The sequence below is a fragment of the Amphiprion ocellaris genome, chromosome 5 (genome assembly GCF_022539595.1).
Source record: "Amphiprion ocellaris isolate individual 3 ecotype Okinawa chromosome 5, ASM2253959v1, whole genome shotgun sequence".
NCBI classification, from domain to species: Eukaryota; Metazoa; Chordata; class Actinopteri; family Pomacentridae; genus Amphiprion; species Amphiprion ocellaris.
The window spans coordinates 32,643,745-32,666,756 of record NC_072770.1 but is presented as its reverse complement, the minus strand read 5'-3'; the positions used below and the strand labels follow the sequence as shown (position 1 = coordinate 32,666,756).

General features: G+C 40.5%; 1 protein-coding gene across 4 annotated transcripts in view; it reads left to right on the top strand.

Annotated features, from left to right (window-relative positions):
* The window catches only part of LOC111582038 (neurexophilin-4), a 135,605-nt gene that overhangs the window by 19,993 nt on the left and 92,600 nt on the right, over positions 1-23,012 (top strand). For 2 of the 4 annotated variants that reach the window (XM_055011038.1, XM_055011041.1), the window contains exon 3: positions 16,037-21,575. The exons of 1 other annotated variant lie outside the window; for it this stretch is intronic. In XM_055011038.1, the coding sequence (XP_054867013.1) occupies positions 18,580-19,593 (1,014 nt within the window). In that variant the 5' untranslated portion in view covers positions 16,037-18,579 and the 3' untranslated portion in view covers positions 19,594-21,575. Of the gene's footprint in view, positions 1-16,036; positions 21,576-23,012 lie in introns of those variants that run through there. One more of the 4 variants, XM_055011039.1, reaches the window with a different exon arrangement.

Sequence of the window (23,012 nt, the reverse complement as noted above, 5' to 3'; positions counted from 1 at the left end):
TCGACCAGAGAGCTCTGATATATTTTTTTTAACTCATTGCTAATCTTGTTAACTGTCTATATTAAAAAAGTAGGGGAATTCTATCAAAAATATTGGATAGCATTCATGTTAATCCTCAGAACCTAAAAACTCTCCAACAGATCTGACAGGCATGTTACCTTTAAAAAAAACAAAACAAAAAAACAATTTTTCACAGAAGCTGTGAAAAGCAAAAAAATTGTTGGTGTTTCAACTTTCCGACTGTCTATGAACTACTCATCTGTGACATACAGTTCTGTTGGAAAAGTCTAAGCTTAGATTAGAGTATTTCATCAATCACTTCATTCTATATGTCTCAGTTTAAAATTTCTCTCAAGAAATGTTTTCACTAATCAGATTCTGTAAAATCTGAATTTATGCACTCCACAGTGCAAGTATGGAGCCATTAGTGACGATATTTCGTATTTTTCAGCGTATTTTTCACCTTGTGTGTGTGTGTGTGTGTGTGTGTGTGTGTGTGTGTAGGTGTGTGTGTGTGTGTGTGTGTGTATATATGTATATTATTTGTACTTCACTTTGATTTATGTATTTATTTTGCTCATTCTATTTGCCTATATATATATATATATATATTCATAAATACATTTATACATGTGTATGTATATATGTATGTGTGTGTGTATATATATGTGTGTATATATATACACACATATATACACACGTATATATGTATATATATGTATATATATATAATTGAAACAAGTGCACAGTGTATTTCACTGCGCATTATACTATGTATGTTTGTGTTTGTGATCAATAAAGATCTTGAATCTTGAAGTAGGCTGAACTGCAGGCTGTGTTTACACAGAGCAGATAGTAGACAAGGATGGACAAAATATTAGTTATATTTAACAATTTATTAATTAAAAATGCAAGTAGCATGTAGAATCTCCATTTTTTTCATCCATTGTTAGCAACGCTTGTGGACCAATGCTGTAGTCCAGATTTTATCTAATTCAGTGAAATAATTTCAAAGAAATTCGACTTTTATCTGTTTTTTTTCTTTCTCATTTGATTTACAGCAGGTTTGAGTTCTTTCTAATTCCAGCCATTGTTGTGCTATTTCCATAGAAGTGCCGGACTTTATTATGTATTTATTATATTGCAGTGAAAAATGAGCCCACAGTGAGCAACAGTGTGATTCGAGCAAATAATAGCCAGAAACTACTAGAGGGTACAGAGGGTTAATAAACCAATATAGAAACTACCAGGATGTTCCTGTTAATATACTCAGCCCATTCATTCTCTGCTCTCTTTTTGTATACAAGAGATGCATCAGCAGCCACAGGCACATGTGTGCAGTTGTTAAATATGTACACACACACACACACACACACACACACACACACACACACACACACACACACACACACACACACACACACACACACACACACACACACACACACACACAAACACACACATCTGCAGATCTATTCGACTTCTGCCCCAAAGGTAGTACAATCAGTCAGGGTCGTATGTGGGGCGAAGCAGGCTGACCTTCACAGCCACGGGACTGCTAGGACACAGTGGGAGGCAGGCAGGGAGATAAAAGGCAGACAAAAAGTAGAGTTTAGAGGCTAGCTGTAAAAGGATTAAAAGATGCTCAATGCTGAACAGTGCTTTAAAAACTTATGAGAGGGGCTTTGGAACAAACACAACAACAAATATCGACGCTATTAACAACTTAAAGCAGTTCATTTTCTCTAAACTGAGAAACAGAGGCTAGTTTTTCTATACTGGTAGTGGTTTCCAGCTTGTTGTTGGCAAGAAACTGTTGGCAGCTCTGTGAGCCTGTTTGTTGCTAAATTTGGTAAAAATCTTTGCCTAAATATGGAGCATTCATACCCAAAATCTAATCAAACCAATTGTCAGGCCGTCTGTCCAGACTTTCTGCATTTTCGTTAACCTTGAGAAACATAATAATGTACTGAACACCGACATAATGAACAAATGAATGAATATAGTCAGATTACATCTCATAGTATCAGGAGAGAATTGAAATAGTTGCATCCAGGTAATTGCGTTAACTCCCTATATGCAGTCATAGTGCCGTACCTCTTAGAACACACATAAAATGCAGTACATTTATGTGATAGTGTGATGATGACTTGTCAAATTACACTGACCATGTTCAGACCAGCAACACATCAGTGTTTTCTTTTTTCTTCCATTGCTAGCCTGACAGGTCACGGTTCAGGTCAGATCGTAAGAGTCTGATCCCAACAACCTGCTGTCCGATTGCCTTGAAACTACCCATAAGTCACAGAAACCACATTGTGATCATCTTAGTGGAGTCCACATAGAAAGCTTCTGTGGTCATGATACATTAATGCTCACTCTGATTAGCAGAAACATTAAGGTCTTATTCTCACGCTGTGGAAATATAGCGATCAAATATACACAAAAAAGCTCTGAAAGTGGTGATTATGTCTCACATCTAGGGCACACAGTCACAATCATATCTTCCATTCTTGACACACCAATCATGTCTTGGAGTGTCGTGTCAGTATTTATACAGGTGTGACCTTCCCCTCTGTAACCCTCTGATCCTCTTCAGCCTGTATAGTTTACTGTCCACTACTGGATAAATCACATTTGATCTGTTTCCTCTCTCTTCCAAATACCACTCTCAAGGGACGACATGAGAACTAAATGCAAAGACACGATGGACTGATGCCGGCTTGACATAATCAATGGACTCCAATAGCTAGCAAACAGCAGGGCCGACAAAAAAGAGGATGCAGAGTAAGGGATTTGTTTGTATTTGTTTCTGTGTACGTGTGCATACTTGTTCTGCATGTAAAAGTACAGAGGTGCCTTATTTAACCCTCGTGTCGTCCTGCGGGTCAAAACTGACCCGTTTTAAAGTTTGAAAATGTGGGAAAAAATATATTTATATAACCATAATATATATAACCAGTGAAATTCACTGGATTTTGGTTGATTTTTATGTGAATGTTCTTAAAGAAAATGTTAGAAATTTTCCTGATATATATGTAATCACTTTAGATATTTTTAGGATTTTTTTGGAACATTTTTACTCATTTTTTGAAAACATTTACAATTATTTTCTTGCTAAATTTGGGGGATTTTTTTTAAAATAAGACTTTTAAGGGAAACTTCTAAGGAATTATTGGAATTTTCTTCTTGAAGGTTTTGCAAATTTTCTGAAATTTGGGGGAATTTTTTGCTGAATTTTGGGATTTTTTTCAGACAAGGAAACAATATTTTTTGGTGCCTGTAAATAAGGACAACAGGAGGGTTAAGGGAGTGTTCATCCACTACGAGCCTTCAGAAACAGCGGTGCAATTTTTAATTAGCACAAATTTCACTTCCATGTTGCTGCTGGTAGGAGAGCCTTGAGAAGAGCAAATGGATGTATAATGTTTTAACAGCTGGAGGGGAAAATCCTGCTACTTGAAATTAATTATTAATCCTTTCCATACTCATTGACTGTGAAAGAGAAAATGCCCACTAAAATTAAGGCAGATTTTTGAGTCACAGGATCGTCAGACGCACATCTCAGGTGTTAAGGTACGCACAACCATGACACAAATTCTTCATACGCTTGGAGTCAAGAGCAAAAACTTTTCCACATTATTTATTTTTAAAGAAAAAGCACCTCTTACCTGTTTAAAAGTTAAAGCGTAAACACATTTAGGGTTAAGCCGTTTAGGAAGCGGGGATGTGCACCCATTTGCTAACTCAAGCGAAGTTAAAGAAGGGGCTCCAGGGCATGTGAGGCCTCGGGAGACAAATGTTGACAGGAAATAATAAATCAGGAGGAACCCTCTGGAGATTCAGGAGATGAGGGGAAAGATGGAGAGAAGGATGAGGAGAAAATGGTGTGAGATGAAGGGAAAGAAGAGGGAAAGGTGAGGGAGAAAGATGAATAAAAGATAGCTACAGGCAGCCGGAGTTAAAAATCCATCTGTAACTACAATAATGTCCACAGATATATATGAATGTATGTGTGTGTGTCAGCGCTCTGCAACTGTGTGCACATCAGTGGCAGATCAGCTATCTCATTGGGAAAAAAAGAATCTAAACATCTTTCACGGGCAGACAGACATGTGCCATATCAACGTCAGATAAACAGATAAGCATTTGTTTATCACTATTTTCAGAGAGTGAGTTTTGCACAGTATTGTTTCCCCCACAGGAGGTAAAATGAAGAGGCAGCACTATCAGATAAACACATAATACTGAATCAGACAAATGGCCAAGAAAATTAATGCATCCGTCAGTGCCACATTATAAATTCAGACAGTTTACATACAGAAGTACAGAGGTGATCATCAGGAAGCTGCCGTTGGAAAAAAAAGAAAACATGAGAAAGCCCCTTTTTCCTCATTTTCACTGGAAAGTAAATCTGATTGTGCTTCTGTATGTTTCGGAGTAATGGAAGATAAATTCTGTTTCTGGAAAATGAATTAGAAGACAGGCGCTTGGTGAGAAATGGCTCTGTCATGAAGAGAAGGCACAACGAGGACGGCGATAATAAAGCAAAATGATCCCAGCAGTCTGGCTAGTTGCAACAAACGCAACAACAGCAAACAGTATGAATACAAGCAGACCATCTGGTTACTTCCAATGTACAGCAAACGCAGCAGTGAAGCTGCCAGTCCTCCTTTTGTGTCTGTTGAGTAAAGGATTCAGGAACAATTAAGTGACACTATTGATAATAATTTGTATTATTTGTTCCATAATATACATGTTACTATAAAATAGGAACAGATTTCTTTAAATAATATATTGTAATAATTAAGAAGCAGACAGATGGTATTTATTTTGAAGGGGAGTATTTAAACACACATCACAAGAACAAGACTACTGGAAATCAGCATTGAGGAATATATTATCTAAATGGGCAACATTTTAATCCCAGTCTGACCTTAATTGATCACACATGCACTATATACCAACATCGATAGACTCAATAGTGGTATTTGAGGGTACTTCAAAAACTTTTCAGCCTCACTAGAAAACATCACAGAGAAAGTGTTCTTGCATTATTCATCAACAGTCTCCTTTAACTTCAGTGCGCTTCATCAATGTTTAAGGTTCATTGTCCCTTCATGGAACAAGGTCACGTCTTGAGCCTCAAGGTACTGCTCAACCACATGGACGACTTCATAAATGGCGACCACACAAGTGGGATTTCAGTTTGAGAGACAGAAGACAGATGGTGCAGGTCAGGTGCTTAAGGTTCATGGGGCAACAGTTAAAAGCCACATTTGGCTGATTCTGCCACCTGTGCTGTATCTTTTTGGTTTCCCTCTCACCTGCTTATTTTTACAGGGTGTCATCTGCAAAGAAATTAGGACAAGCATTTGAATTTTTGTGGGCAGTGATATCAGGCTTTGTAGTATACAGTTATGACCAAAATGGGAGTTGCGCTCCCTGTTTCTGGGTGAGGCTGAGAACTTTTTGAAATACTCTGGTATGTAAGTATTTAAATTGCCCAATACCGAAGTTGATAAACCTCCCAAAACAATCCAAGAACTGCACACTATAAACTCAATCTGAAGTGTGCCACTGATAAATTATAAGAGTGGAGAAATGCATGCATGCAAAAATATATGTAAACAGATATAAAGTATAACAATGGTAAAATGTACATAACAACTTTCATTGTTAACACTATAGTTTGATAAAAGAAGTTTTTCTGGGGTGTATTAAAATTTACTTCAGTACATTTGAAGTAAATGTTTGTGTATTACTTTTGTAGCAGGATGACTCTACATGTAGGCCCATTTGCGTCATTTAAAATATCAGTATCGTTTTATTTCCCTTGTTTTTTTTAGACCACCCAGATGTGGAGTGCTGATGTCAGCTGGTCTTGACTAATATATTCATGTGTGCTAATGTTGGAGCACCCAGACAAACATGCACATATGCACAAGCATGCTGATACTGGTTTACAAATGGCATACAGGCCGAGTGCTGGCTCTTTGGCCCCTGTCCTGCTCCAGCTGGGATCTTATCAGTGTGTGGTGGGTGGTAATCAGAAGATATAATACATCAGGCAGCCGGCCGGCCAACCGCCATGGAGGGAGCGTCCCACCTATAGCCAGCCACAAAGCCATCACACTCTCAGCAGCCAGTGTGTCCTTGAAATGGAGAATGAGACTGAGGTGGAGAAATTACAAGTCCAGCACCCAGTAATGATGAGTTTGGCCAACCCTGTCTACACTCTGATCTTGCCCTTTTTTTTCTTACTCTTCCTGTTTTTCAAAATCAGATTGGATTTCACTCGTGGTCCTCGTCTACTGTAAGGCTTCTGTGACTTCTTTGCTGAACATCTGAAATACCTGAACTAATCTTGTAGTGATAGATCATAGTTCTCATTGTTACCAGTGGAGTGCCCTTTTCTTTTGAAGCTTATAGATTACGTACCCACACACAATGGATAATTAATGACTACTGACAGGACAAGCAAAATGAGAGTTCTACTATTTGCTGTAATATTTTAATATAAGCAATTGATCAATCAACTCCTATTTTTTTAATCCTCTGAACCCCCAAACCCACTAAAGATCTGAAACTGCCAGAATACCACATTTATCAGAAACAAACACAAAGAATTGCCTAACTTTGCTCTTTCTGGCGGTATTTGAACCATTAATTTATGACGTGCCGTTGTGTCGGAAAACTTAACTAAACCTGAACTTAAAATTCTATTATTTCATCAAAATCATGTTATTCTACATCTTTAAACTATTTCATTAAAATAAATTGTTTCCACAAACTAGATTCTATTAAAAAACACAGAGCAGATGGGACAGAAATATTGAAACTAAATAAAAACACGAGTGGTAAAATATCTAGATTATACACAGTCACCATTTAGGGTTTTCCAGCACTGGACGCTTGGAAAAACAATGTTCATGTTGAGTCCAGTTTTTTTAAATTTTTAGAAAATAAATATGCTGAGAAAATCAACTGTTGCTTTTTCTTTTATAATTTATGGCATTCTAACTTTCTGTTTTTAAGTTGTCAAGCTTTCCTCTTCTTCTAGCCACTGTTGCTGCATTTCCATCGAGGTGCAGAACTTTATATTTCAGCGAAAATGTAAGTAGAGTAAAAATTTGACAGGAGCAAAGAAACACCCAGAGACTACCTGGGGTTCAGAGGGTTAAATTTCTGCCTAAATAAATGAACAACCTCAGCCTCTATGGAATGGAGACACCTCAGAGAATTTCGAGATCTGAAAATCTCCAACAAAAAAAAAAGTCATTTTTACTTCTGCTGAAACCAAAAACCCCTGTAAATTACGAGGTCAATCTTGAATCAGTGAATCTTGAGACACTGATGTCTTTAAACCTGTTCTCATATTCTGAGCTGTAACTGTGTAGAGCTTGATGCAGCAGAAATGAAGCACAGCAAAGCTACATCCGTTTTAGACGTAGCAGTGCTGGGCGGCCATGTCAATGAATGTGCCATGCGTGGTTGCATTTTCATAACAGATACAAACCACCATTTGTACAGTGACCTGCAGGGTGGAAGGGGTTAGTACCGTCATTTGGAGATTAATGGAAAATCTAAATAATTTTATTTGCAGGTTTTAGCCATTAGTTAGCCTTAATAAATAAAAAAAACATCAGCTTTGTATGCATTCTTTTAGAAAAGGTTCTTTCCTTCAGGTACTAAAGTCTTACATCACCTCTAATAAGAGAACAGCATCAACATGGTGACATTGTGCAGTGTGGGAATGTTTAATCTAAATTCTCTTATTCCATCTGCTACAGTGCCTCTCTCCAGGGGTCCTGCTCTACTCTGGTGCTGGCTGTCACTGCTGTGTTCCCTGCCTGCCTAAATGAACAACCCTGCCTGTATCTCAGGGTCACCTTCTGCAGCTCCAAGCCCCCACTACCACTCGCTCTTTCTCTCTTTGTTTTTTACCACCGTGTCTTCACCATCACACACCTTATACTGCGGAACGTTCCCTTCACTTTCCTTTCTGACAGGCATCAATGCATTCATGTAAGACTTGAGGATTGGTTGCAGGAATCGTGTTGTATTCACTGGATGCATTGTCAGACATTGATTGTTAGGTAACATATTGCCTGGATTGCCCATCTGTAAAAGCCAGGCTGTAGTAGCCTCCTGTTTCAGAAACTTCTTTGTTTATTGCTGGCATGGACAGTAAAGTATGGCGGTGCATGTCAGCATGAATGTAGCAGACATGAATCAGAAGTAATGTGACAAAGCTCTGGTGCTATGAATACAACAAAAAATAGATTATGGCAGAAAGTGCAGACTAGTCTGTAGTACTGAGCTAATGGCTGCGCTTGGATTTTGTTTTGACTCCTGTGCTGCAAAAATCTGGCCTCTGCTCAGATCCGAATTTTTAAGTTCACTTATGTGTCTTCACCACGCGTAACCAGCAACTGTGAGAAATGCATTTTTTCTTCTTCTTCTCTGGTACCATTTACTGCCCCTGCAGTTGTAGCTGCACCACATTGAACACTGATAACAGCTTACATGTCAAGTCTTCCTGTGAGACTCAAATTTTTAGTGTCTTTCCTCACTCCACAGCACCTGTATTTCTGCTGTCAGTGGAAGAGATTGTACCAGTGTGCGGTTCAGACTAGTTTAGCCTACTTCATGAACAGTAAGCTTTGGCACTTTTAGGCTGCAGGGAGCAGGAAAGAGTCATGCTGATCTGGATTGTGCTGCCTGCTCTGTCTCCATAGCAGTTAATTTTGTAGTTTGGTCGTTTTGAGACAAGGCTTGGCCTGTTAGTGTTAGAACATGCAGTGCTGTTAACCTGCATAGAATAGAATAGAATAGAATAATACTTGTTTGATCCTTTTCAGAAAGTTACTTTGTTACAGTAGCATGTTAACACGCAGACAACTCACAAACCCGACAGAACACCAACACTAGTAGTCATCGGTATGACCATATACATAGTATATAAGTTAGAAAAAAATATAAAAGTTAAAAGCATATGCACAGCGTATAACTCATTAGTTCAAATAATGCGAATTGAAAACCTGATTGCAGCTGGTAGGAAGGACTTGCTGCTGCGCTCAGACCTGCACTGAGGGGGGATGAGTCTATGGCTGAAGATGCACTGCCGAAACACCTCCAGATTATGAAGGGGATATAATCCATGTAATAATAAAAATGTACACTTACAGAATGGTCAAAATGAAGTTCGACGGGGCAGATTGTGGACTTACAATTGGAATTTTCAACAGTTAGGCGCAGCTTTGCATGGCAGCACAGCATGTTTAATAAAGCCTAATTGAGCTACTTTGACTTCAGTCTCCAAGCAACGTTTTAAAGTGTATAGTTGAGTCAAGTTGAACTAAAAAGAATTACTGGCACTAGTACTTTATTTCTAAAGGATTGTACAACAAATGTTTGTACATACTGCAAAAAAATCATCAACACTGACCCTGGGATTTAATTAAACCCTTAATATTCCCAGTAATTACAGAGGGCTGAGAATTCCTACCCAAGAGCCTTTTGATTGATCAGTGGATCAATCCAGCAATTAATCACCTCATTAATTACATTAGGTGCAGATTGTGATCAGGTTGAAGGTCAAACCTGAGAGAGAAGAGTAGGGTATGCAAACTGAATGTTGCTGTTACAGCAGCGGTTTGTTAATGTATTTTGGGTCAGAGTTTCTCCAAATGATGATAAATTTCTGTGCTTTTTTTCAAATAATAGCTGGGGGGACCATATTTAAGTGCTATGGGAGAAAAAAAAAGACACTCGTACAACGTATCGTACAATGATGTATTCTGGCCATTATACAAATCAGATAATGTCAGAATATTATGTAAGAGTAGAATCACCAGTGAAATATTATAAAAACAGTTTCAGAAGTTGTAGAAGTAGGTGACTTTGTGTCAACATAAGGCTCAACATAAGAGCATTTTTCTGCACAGTTTCGTGACACCGTGCTTGAATTAGAGGAACAACATGATTGGCTGGATGCTTTCTAGGTTGATGATTGGCATTTTGGGAGTCGGCCATCTTTGCTATTGTAGAATTCTCACATCCATTTCCATCAGGATTCTTTAAGTGGTGAATTTCTCCCTTATAGTGTCTGTGGTTCCACATGGTGGATGGTTGATTGACCTGAACGGTGTTAGTAGAGAGGTCAGAGATACCAGCTGAGTCTGAATTTGTGTTATGGTTAATAGCATTGGCATGAGGTCTACCAAGCTTTCAAGTGTAGCCCTGCTAGCAAGATGGACAACAATTGCTGCACTGCCAAGGTGTTCCAGGTGAAACTCACACTAGAGAATTTTCATTTTGGGAGCACAAGTATGTCGACATAAACAGACTTAAATGTTTTGCTCACAGGGTGGGGAAATTTTATACCGAGTCAATCATCGTGAACTGAACGGTTCAGGACAAATACACATAACGTTATAAAACTAGAAACATGCACCTACTTGCATACTATAATATTCCCTTGTTCAAACAACACAAACTGCTTTGCATTCCATGCAAATACAAAGTATTGAATATTTTTGATGCTATATGGTGTCTGGTGTTTTGATCCCAATACCCAGATATGCACACAATTATACAGTATACATATAATTGAGCCACTGGTGAATGATCCCTGCAACTAAAATAAAAAAAATTATTATTCTCCCTGGTGCAAGAAAACCATCACATCTCTAGGCTTGTTATCTACCAGTTATGCTTGTGTGGCAGGAAAAAAACACTTTTACTGATGGCATATCTCTGCCAGTGTGAACACTTCATAAAAGTAGAGTGTTCATCAGATAGTGAGGACAAAACTGGCAAAAATCACGTCAGATAACACCCTATCCCTTGTTGATAGTACACCTTTCTCGTTTCTATCTTAATCTCCTGCCCTAACCTCGCACTTACAACTTGATAACACCGAGGCTGTATCTCCTTCCTTATTCTCCCCATCGTTAAGAGCTCATTGTTTACGCAGCGTTCCTTCCCTCTGGGCTGCGCTCACTGCTTGTGTAAGTGATATGGTTGTTGGATACTAATTGCATTAGCCCAGCGGGTTATTGGAAGTTTTGCTCTGCAACTTGTGGTCAGCACAGAAAAGATGACCTCAGTCACCAACCCAATCAGCAGGTTGAGCATCAGCGAGCGCAGGCAGGCAGGGCGATGAGTTGTGAGGCACAGCGTGGTTCCCATTAGTGTCAGCCACACAGGGAAATATGGAGGTTATTTAGCTCCAACAGAGGGATGCAGAGATGGGATTTTAACATTAAACTGTAATGGTTAGGAGGCCAAGTGCTCAGTAGAGTCTCCCCTGCTTCGATCCTTCGAGGAATGGAGCTTTGATGATGATTTAGATTCAATTTGACTTCTCTCAACACTTGTTGTTGCATAAAAAATCACAAAGGGTGCAGTTTACAGTATGTCAGTTTCTTCCTGGCACCAACGAGTGAAAAACCTTTGAAAGATTTAAAGGTTTAAAATTTTAAAGTATGCTTCCTCAACGAACATTCATTCAATCTAAAGCTAAACGTTTCACCAAAGCAAACTAAAATGTTCACCAGGATGTGATCGGTGATGTCTGTGATTAATTTTAATAATAATATTGGTGAGCAGCTAATTAAATCGTATGACTGCATGCGGTGGGGGCTGATTAAGAGCGCTACTCAGAGGGCATGGAAATGACAGCAGGTTATTATCAAAGCCTCGACCAGTCTGCGTAGATATTTTTAAGTTGTGTGAATTTATAACCGAGAAGTAAACATACACAACGCACTTGCAGATAGCACACACCCACAGTTATTTCATATACAGGAAAACAATACCCGATCGCACAGACGCTCCTCCTCGTGTTTCTGAATTCCCATCAAATGCAGGTCAAGCTTCAGAAAAGCTTCGCACTTCAGAAGTGAAAGTGAGACTTAGTGATGCCAACAAAGTTTAAACACACTCCACCGGAGGCCAGATTTCCAGGCAGCTGCAAACATATAGCAGATGTATTCAGGGATGTTTTTTGATTTAAACAAAGCATTTGTTTTTATCCTTCTTTTCAAAGCTGCTAGCTGTCAGTGGGTAATTGGAGGCAGGAGACCATTCACAGTAAAGAGGAGAATATATTTAGTACCTGACATACGAGGAGATGAAATGAAAACAATGAAGAATGAAGCAGAGACATAGTAAAAGTGAACTTTGGGTTGACAGTGTTGAACAGTATCAGAGATAAAAGGAAACAGGTCAATCCACAATTCTACTTTACACCCACATTTATTTTAGATTATAAAAAGTATAGTAGTAAGAAAAGTGTAATATGAATGTTAGATGAATCAGAAAACTTTTAACGATGCAGGAGATCCTACACCCTTCAAAACATATCGCTAAAGACACCAGCAGTACAGATGGGAGTGAAGGAAACTGAGTCAGGCTATTTAAGACGTGGTGTCAGGTCTGATTGTCAGAGAGAAGATTAGAGGGGAAATGATATAATCTTTACTTTCACTGGACTTAGTGCAGAAGAGGCCGAAGAGAGAGAAATCAGGGCGCCGAGGCAATTCCAATTTGTCGCGAGGGTGTCGCTCATTGGTCACAGAGAGTTAATGAGGCGAGGCCCCAAGCTCTAAGTCATCCTGCCACCGCCGCCGATCCCAAGCCTGATTACTGTAATGAAATGGTCAAGAGATTATTAACCAAACGCCACTATATATCCACATACGCGTGCACAGTACACAGATTGAATCTCAGACACACACAAACAAGACAAACGCAGACAATGTAACAGGAAAGAAAAATAAGTGATGCAGAAGTGATAGAGAAAATACATATCGCAGAGAACACAATATCACGGAGTCGCCCAGAACATTCTTCTATTTAGATAGAATGGAAATAATATATATGCTACTCTAAAAAGATGTTCTGTGGTGCAGTAGGATGTTTGAGTGCTTCCTGCTGCAGTCAGGATTTGTTTTGATTCCTGTGGTGTGTCTGAGCTGGTGGCACAACAGGTGACTAAAATGTGTTGAACTGAATGAGGTATTTTTGGTATTGTGTGACTTTTGCTCCCTAGTTTACAGCATGGAATTGAGAAGGTGTGAATCAAAATCAATGACATGTGAACAGACAAACAGTGGCGTATAGAAAAATATATCTATTTGAAGAGCTTTTCCTGTTTGCCAAATAGCATGCTCAGCAGTATTTGTAAATTAAATCTTTTCAATTATGTATTTCAACACGATATTTCAATCTTGAAAACAAAAACAAATAATTTGACTTTATCTTACACACAATATTAAGTTGATGCAATTAGCAATATTATTAAATTGACCCAGCTCATCAAATCAATAAATGGAACTTAAAAGGTTTGTCTACATCTGTAAATCCAAATTGTAATCTTGTAACTATGCATTTAATTAAGTGAAGTGAACAGGTCCCCTGAATTCCAATTTAGAGTGTATAACACAGAAAAATACATCTAATCTAATTCGTTGGAGCAGTCCGGGTCTGGTTTGATCAGATTTGATTGACAAACTCATCTCTCCTGTCACAGTTTGAGTCAGATATTGCTAAATCTTTATTAGTGCACAAACAGACACAACATCAGCCTTGTTCAGCTGAATCCAGCCCACTTCACACCTATGAGAAAACTGCAGACAAGATTACATTAAAACAGTCTGCCATGGGAAATAAAAGTAGATTTAGCACATAGCTTTTCTTGACTTTCAGTGTGTCTAAATATCTACTGCTTATAGTCGTGGAATACATGCAGAGTCATGGGGTAAATGGTCATTCTTGGTTGGTTAAAGCTAATTTTAAATGAAAACACGTACAAGTCTCCTTGTTCAACAATACTACCGGACAGTAGACTGTTATTCCTGGCTGCAAGTCTTATAAATCCTCATTTTTAACCTGCATAGTTAGACCTGTGTGACATATTCTGCACGGAGGAGAAGAATTGGCCTGTGTACAGAGCAGACCGTTCGTCCGTCTGCCGCTTTGCTGCTCCCACAGAGAGCAGAGGTATTTTTCACTGAATTATCTCCCCTTAATGACCACGGGATTCTAATTAAAGGCATGATTAGGGATCGCTCTTAAGCACCTTATTGGAAATTAAGTACAATCCATTCTGCCTGACAGCAAGTTTCGAGAGATACACTTTTGCTGATCACCAGGTGAACAGCAGGGGGGAAGATGCTAAGTCTTGCTTTTTTTGTTTATAGTGGCACAACAGGCCGGGCCTTTGGCCAGTTTTTATCTTCAGAAATATTGTTGGGATGTGTATCTTCAAGATAAATGAGGTCTCCTCCTCCCCTTCCCTGAGAACTATAGATTGGGATATTTCACCCTTTTCTCTCTCCATTTTCTTAATTCTCCCGATCCTCCTTGGGAATAAGGTTAATGCTTCATGTCTCATCTAAGTTATTTCACAGGTAAAACCCTCCAGCGTACATGAGTTATGTTAGGTGAGGTCCTCTTTTTCCAAGGTGTAACTTGAATTTAGCCATTTCTGCATTTTCCTTACCTCTCAGATTATTTACTCAGTAATCAAGCCTGAAATCTCAGCAAAGCCTTGTTGTATGTGGGTAGTAAGAACATTTTCAGGACAGTAAGGATTACATTGTGGTCTAACGGTAATTAGTAACACTCATTACATGGTGAGCAAATATAACTGCTGAAAGAAATACAGAATTTGGATTATTTTTTTATAGGTATACACACGTTTTAGGTATTACAAAAGTTAGAAATAGCTTTTGAGTATAAAAGCATCCTTGAATTTTTTTTGTCACCTCAAAAATAATAAAATTGAGTTTATTCTGCAGTTTGCTTCTATCGAGCCCGTCTCATCTACTGTACATACTGTACACAGACGCACACTTAAATAACCCTCCAGCTAGAGTGTCATCTCCACACACAACCAAAACAATTCTATTACGGTCTATTGATTTGCTCGATGCAGCAATAACAACTGTGGGATATTGATCCAACCTAATTCAGCTATACATTATTTGAAATGCATTACTTGGGGTCTGGCAATGCTTAAAACTCACTGTTTCCAAATAAGTGGACCTCTATGTATAGTCTTTATTCATTACAGTAACTTTTCACCAGTTTAAATATTGTTTTTATTTCACGTTCTCTGTCAACTCCAAGAACTTTGCTTTAAATGTTTTATTATTACCGCAGTATATCATTTATAACGTGTTAAAGAATAGAAAATGCTACACTGTCACATTGGCGGTAACTAAGTTAGGGCCCTCTGCCAACTATAAGACCATTTGTCATCAGAGAAGAAGGAATAATTACTTGATTTTTAATTAAGACAAAATGCATGCGGCAATCCTTCTGTCAAAACAAGAGAATCCATACTCTAATTTTAAAGATGCATGCTCTGCAATTGCCGCATTCCTCACTATTCTGACAGAGTTTCTTGAAAAGGTCATTTCTATCCTGTTAGAAATGAAAATCCTTTAGGAGAAGATTCTCTACCCTTTTGCAACCTTTACACAAGAAATCCCATTGGGTTGACTCATTGTGCAGTGGAGGGGCTCATAAATCTATATCCTATGGAATGGAAGTCTCTAATCAATGGCTTTTGGTGCTTGTCTTGTCTAATCACCTGGTCGCACCGATTGATCGTGACAGCCGGGCCAGTATAGCGACGCAATTACCAATCACAATGCTTACTGCTAGTGAACTGCCGGTGCGTGTGCGTACGTGTAATTATGTGCATACTTGAAAGCTTGCAGGACCTGCACTAGTGGCCGTACGTGTTAATTGAGCTGCTGCGGGAGTAAATGCATTTGTGGAGCTTTGGCTTTACCAGCTCAAGTGTGGAGAGCGGGTACAAGCTTGCGAGTGTGTGACAGGAAGGGTCAAACGTTCCCTGAGGGCCGCAGGCACTCCTGACCTCCCTGCAACACCAATTTAACCATCGGTTAGTCTGTGTGTGGCATGGCGTGGGCTGTCAGCGGGGGGCTGCTGCCACGTCTGAGGGCTGCAGATGTGTTCAGGTGACATCTTAACTAACTCTGCTTCTATCAATTAGAGTGAAGAGGCAAGAGGCTGCACCAGTCAGGGAAAGCCGGGAGTGATAGAGGGGCAGAGAAGGAGCACAGCCACGGAATAATGGGGCAAGGCCCGACGCTGCTGAGAGGGAGGTGAGTGTTCAGTGAAGCTCTCAGGTAACTACAGCGGAACTAAAGTGCTTCTTCAGTGACTTGTTGAAATTGTGGAAAAGATACAGATGCAAATAATCATTAAGTCATTCATCAACTGTTATGAAGCGCTGGTTTATTTAATTTTGTTCTCAGTTGGTCCCTGCATCTTTTTGTTATGTGTGGCTGGCTGCTGTCTCTCCTTACTCTCTCTGATTTCCCTCCTCCCTTTCTCTGTGTAATTGCAGCACACCTGAGTGCTGTTAGCACTTAGGGAGGAGGAGGGTATTTAGGGAGGCAGGAGAGAGCAGCAGTCAGAGCAGAGATTGGAGAACCTCCCAGCCACACATCCTCCTGGACAAACACGTGAGGGGTTTGGTTGCATTTATAACTTTTCCTTTTGTGATTAACATTGTGTTTTTTTTTCGTTTCAGGTACTTTGGCTATTCCCTCCCCACGCATGTTTAAATTGCTGGGTTTTGTTGTTTTAGTTTGGCTGTAGTTGCTGGTAGTCCTATTTTCGCTGTTTTCTTTTGTAGTATTAATTTGTGGTTAGGAAGTTTAGTACGGGGTGGTGACTGGTCCGAGAGCCCATTGCAGGGTTAGCCACGTTCACCACCCCTCTTTTGTTTCTTTTGGCCAGCAGCTACAGCCCTTTTACTTTCATCATTATTTTCATCTTCGTTGATTTACGTTAGTTGACTTAATTGTTAATAAAGTTGGGTTTTTCCCTATTCTCACGTTACCTGCCGTGCCTGTCTAATTTATATGTTGCCGGTCTCTTTGTTTATTCCAGCCTTGTCAACTTTAAAGAGGCCGTAACATATATGGGGGCTCGTCTAAAACGCGTTGAGAGGCGTTTATTTGTAGGCTTTATTGAGGCACTTATAGTACTGATAATTTGTTTGTTTTCTTGTCAGTATTTGTTGCTTTGGCGTGGTTTTTTGTAGTTGGTGTTGCTCCATGTTAATTTGTTTATTTAACTGGGGGATTGTTTTTGCCGTTACTTTGATACATTGTTTACCGTTTTGTTAAACACGTTTTGCCTACTTGTTAGTATCTTTGTTTTCGTGTGCTTTACTATTTACGCACATGTATCATTAGACAGAGTTACGTGTATGTCCAGGAAGTTTTTTTGGAGTGTGTTGTGCCATTTGTCATCTCTGCTCTTGTTTGTGCTCGTGTGGCGGCTAAACTTTTCGGCGGTGAAATTGTTGAGGAATTTTTTTTTTCTTCTGTAACAATGGAGTTTAATATTGATGAGTTTATGGCTCATCCGAGCCTTGAGATATTAAACAGATGCAAGAAGGAGCACTTGCTTATATTTGCCGACCGTTTTGAAATTAGCGTTTCAAAACAGAGTAAGTTGCAGATATTAAAATCTGAACTTATCGCCGCTTTGTCTGAGAAAGGAGCGCTTGAAATTGATCCGGATGCTCCAGCCTCAGGAACACCTGCTGTGCAGCGTGACTCCAGCGACTTGGTCCGCCTTAAGGAGCAGGAGTTGGAAATGCGCCACTTAGCTTTAAAAGAAAAAGAACTGGATAATGAAAAAGAACTAAGAGAAAAACAGTTAACGCTGGAATGAGAATTTCGTAAAAGAGATTTAGATATTAAGCAATCAGCTGTCTCTTCATCTCCAAATGGCGGTGACTTTGATTTAAATAAATGTATTCGTTTAGTCCCGCAATTTAATGAGAAAGATGTTGATTCGTATTTTGTTATGTTTGAACGTGTTGCCAATACTCTTAAGTGGCTAGGACTGTGTGGACTTTATTATTGCAGTCGGTATTGACGGGGAAAGCTCAAATAGCTTATATTTCTATGTCGCCTGATCAGTGCTTGGACTACGATAAAGTAAAAGCGTCTGTGTTGCGCGCGTACGAGTTAGTGGTGTTTTTTCTGGCCTGGTTTGAAGCGCGATGTGCGACAACACTGCAAAACCTGTCATGTGTTGTAACAGTCATTACTATTGTCATTACTATGGTATTCCGCTATCTCGCCACACGGTGGCGCCTTGGTAATTTGGTATGGTTAATAGGTCACTCTTCTTCCCTTTTTTTCATGGTTCCTAGTTTCCCGTTGCTTGTGTCATGGACTCGGCCGTGTGTACGCGGACCTCTGTGCTCACTAAAGTAATATGTGGTAGAGCTGACTTTTATATTTTTATTTCTAAAATAAATGGAAACCTGTGGAAATCTACAAGTCTTCGCTCTTTTTGCTATCCACTAGCACAAGTCCATGGCTGACTACTCCTCAGCTCATACTACCACACGTTACAGTGTGTCAAGTTTGTGGGAAACCCAATCAAATAATTCCCCAGTATCCATTACACCCGATTCCGGTTGTGGGTGAGCCATTTGAACGCGTAATAGTAGACTGTGTTGGCCCTTTTCCGCGCACTAAAAGTGTTAATAAATTTCTTCTGACCATCATGTGCTCTGTGACCCGCTTTCCTGAGGCTATCCCAATGCGTAAAATCACTGCTCCTGCAGTTGCAAAAGCCCTGGTGAAATTCTTCTCTCTGTTTGGGTTGCCTAAGGAAATACAAACTGACCAAGGCTCCAACTTTATGTCACGAGTCTTTGCGCAGGTCATGAAACAGCTGGATATTACTCATCACTATTCTAGCGCTTACCATCCAGAAAGCCAAGGCGCTCTGGAGCGTTTTCACTCCACACTAAAGAGCATGCTCCGGGCATATTGTTTTGAGGTTGAAAAAGACTGGGATGAGGGCGTTCATCTCCTCCTGTTTGCGGCTCGCGAGGTAGCTCAGGAGTCTTTGGGGTTTAGTCCAGCGGAGCTGGTGTTCGCGCACACTGTGCGCGGCCCATTAAAACTCCTGCAGGAAAAGTGGCTGGATGATAATAAACCACAGAATCTGTGTGATTATGTTTCAAACTTTCGTGGTAAACTTCACCGTGCGTGTGAATTAGCGAAGCAAAATATGTCCATTACTCAGGCTAAAATGAAGCGATGGTTTGATAAAGACGCTAAAAACAGAAGCTTCAGTCCCGGTGACACAGTGTTAGTTTTGTTGCCTGTCCCCGGTTCGGCCCTACAAGCTCGTTACAGCGGTCCTTATGTGGTCAAGGAGAAACTAGGTGATCGAGATTACATTGTAGCCACCCCTGACCGTAAACGACGTAACCGAGTGTGTCATGTAAACATGTTGAAGCCTTACCTCTGCAGGGAATCTACTCATCCGACTCCTGGCAGTGAAGTGCACAACACCGTGCTGGCGCTGTCCAGTGCTGAAGCTGCGGTGAGTTCCCAGGTGATGGAGGAGCTGTCCGGTGCTGGAACCCCCAGGGTGCTGCCCACGGTGGCTGCAGCTGACCTCGAGGACGTGGTGGGTCCGTCCCTAGCTGTGGTCCAAGGCAGACTGCAGAATTCGGCAATGTCTAAACTTGACGAGTGTTTTTTGCACCTCAGAGTCCCAGCGTGAGGATGTGGTCCAGTTAATTAAATCGAATGTTTCATTGTTTTCTGATGTGCCCACACAAACTAATGTCCTTGAGCACGATATCGACGCTGGTGACGCTTCTCCAATTAAGCAGCATGCTTATCAGGTAAATCCGGAGAAGCGTGCTCGCCTACAAAAACAGGTCGACTATATGCTGGAGAACGGCATTGCCGAACAGAGCTCCAGTTCGTGGAGTTCACCGTGTCTCCTGTCGGTGAAGTCCAATTCATCTGATCGTTTTTGTACGTACTTCTGTAAAGTAAATGGTGTCACTAAGCCCGATTGTTATCCACTCCCTCAAATCGATGACTGTGTAGATCATGTCGGCAGTGCTACTTATGTGACAAAGCTAGATCTCCTTAAAGGCTATTGGCAGGTACCTTTGACTTTGCGCGCTAAGGAGATGACTGCGTTTGTCACTCCAGACGCCTTTTTGCAGTATACGGTTATGCCCTTCGGCGTAAGAAATGCCCCGGCGACTTTTCAGCGTTTGGTCAACACTGTTTTGCATGGTTTACCTGGTTGTGAGGCTTACCTCGACGATATAGTGGTGTATTCGAGATCGTGGGTGGACCATATTCAGCAGCTAGGGGCAGTGTTTGCAAGGCTACGTGACGCCAATCTGACCCTTAACTTGGCAAAATGCGAATTTGGTCAGGCCACTGTCACATACCTAGGAAAGGTTGTGGGTCGTGGGCAAGTTGGGCCAGTAGAGGCGAAGGTGGAGGCGATCCTGTCGTTTCCTGCTCCTGCGTCTCGGCGTCAGCTACGTCGCTTTCTGGGAATGGCGGGGTATTACCGTAGTTTTTGTAAGAACTTCTCGGCTGTCGCCGCCCCACTCACAGACCTCCTTAGCCCAAAAAGGCGTTTCTATTGGTCAGATCAGATGACTGTCAGCGTGCTTTCGAATGTGTTAAGGCACTGTTATCAAACGGCCCTGTTTTGGCTGCGCCAGTGTTTGACCGTCCTTTCAAACTAGCGGTAGACGCAAGTGACGTAGGAGCCAGTGCTGTCCTCCTCCAGGACGATGAGAATGGTGTCGAGCATCCGATCTCCTACTTCTCAAAAAAATTTAACAGCCATCAGCATGTATATTCCACCATTGAGAAGGAGGCACTTGGCCTAGTTTTGGCCTCATTCCATTTTGAGGTGTATGTCGGCTCCACCTCAGGTCCAGTTATTGTGTATACAGACCACAATCCCCTGGTTTTCATTCAACAAATGCGGAATAAAAATCAGAGAATCATGCACTGGTCGCTCTCGCTGCAATCGTTTAATCTAGGGGTTAAACATATTAGGGGTGAGAGAAATGTAGTGGCAGATGCGTTGTCACGTGTATGTTGCGTGTAGGTTGGGGCGAACCTCCACGCAACATCTTATTGGGGGGGGGGTGTTACGTGTGGCTGGCTGCTGTGTCTCTCCTTGCTCTCTCTGATCTCCCTCCTCCCTTTATCTGTGTAATTGCAGCACACCTGAGTGCTGTTAGCACTTAGGGAGGAGGAGGGTATTTAGGGAGGCAGGAGAGAGCAGCAGTCAGAGCAGAGATTGGAGAACCTCCCAGCCACACGTCCTCCTGGACAAACATTTGAGGGGTTTGGTTGCATTTATAACTTTTCCTTTTGTGATTAACATTGTGTTTTTTTTTCGTTTCAGGTACTTTGGCTATTCCCTCCCCACGCATGTTTAGATTGCTGGGTTTTGTTGTTTTAGTTTGGCTGTAGTTGCTGGTAGTCCTATTTTCGCTGTTTTCTTTTGTAGTATTAATTTGTGGTTAGGAAGTTTAGTACGGGGTGGTGACTGGTCCGAGAGCCCATTGCAGGGTTAGCCACGTTCACCACCCCTCTTTTGTTTCTTTTGGCCAGCAGCTACTGCCCTTTTACTTTCACCATTATTTTCATCTTAGTTGATTTACGTTAGTTGAATTAATTGTTAATAAAGTTGGGTTTTTCCCTATTCTCACGTTACCTGCCGTGTCTGTCTAGTTTATATGTTGCCGGTCTCTTTGTTTATTCCAGCCTTGTCAACTTTAAAGAGGCCTTAACACTTTTAAAATAGCATTACTGTGTATTACTAGCAAAGCATTTTCCACCAGTAAACTTTATGTAGAACTATGTCATCATATCGTAACACCACAGTCCAACACAACACCATGCTAAACATGTATAATAATAACCTTTAAATCAAGTCTCAGGTTTTGCCTGTAAAACACATTTTAGTGTATTTTACTATCATCTGTCATGTGAAAACATCAGCTTGGCTCAAAGTCAAAGAACAAAGTGCACTTTGCACTGCTCTGCATCATTTTTTTTGCATGGAGCTGCTCTTTCTTGCTTTTTCGTCACTTTATTTACAGCTTTTATAACAGCTAGATTTGCAGTTTAGTCACTTTGAGACAAAGTCTGGTTTGACAGTTTGTAAGATGAGATCTTTTGTTTCCAAGTTTGTAATTTCCTACGCTACGCTTCCTATGCTTTTTTCTGTGTTGATCTTAATACAGCAGTCTATTCACATAAGCCTTGTCCACTTGGGACATTGCCTTTTTGTCTTCAGATAAGTCTTGTAGGATTCATATGTCACAACAGAAACATTTAATAATGCTATCTAACTGATGTGGTTGATAAAATCTTCCTTCTTCTCGTGAGTAGATGCAAAAATGCATCAGCATGCAGAGACATTCTCTGTAAATGTTTGCTAACACAGAGGCAGCTGTGCCAAATTTATCAAAATAGAAGGCTGAAATAAGACAGAAGACCAAGTTTAGATTTTGGAAATGGGAACCTTCTCTGCTGACATTGTATCTGTATTTTTACCAAAGAAATTCTTCAGTTAACTTCTGCCCAGTAACAATTATACTCTAGCATTCCTTGCATACCCAGTATTAACCTTACTGCTAGTTAGCCTACAATGATGCTTACATTCAAAAGACGAAAAAGAAATAAAATATTTATTAACAGAAGGTCCAGTGCTGCTGAGGGGAAAAATGAGTGATCATTGAAGCTCTAAGGTAACAAGTTTCTTCAGTGATTTGTTGAAGTTGTGTACAAATCTACACATGCCAGTAATCAATAAATAAGTAATCAACTGTTATGAACTGCTGTTTTGTTTTAGAAATGATCCCTGCATTTTTTAAAATAGCATTACTGTATATTACTGCTGACACTGTTCCATCAACACACCTTGTGTAGAATTATCTAATGTTAAAACCACAGTCCAACACAACTGCAGACCAGCACCCCCATACTACACATCCATCCATCCATCTATGCAGCGCTTCTTCATTAGGGTTGCGGGGGCAGCTGACTTAGGGACAAAGTCAGGGGACACCCTGGACAGGTCGCAAGTGTAGCACAGGTCTACACATACAAACAATCACACTCACATTCACACCTATGGACAATTTT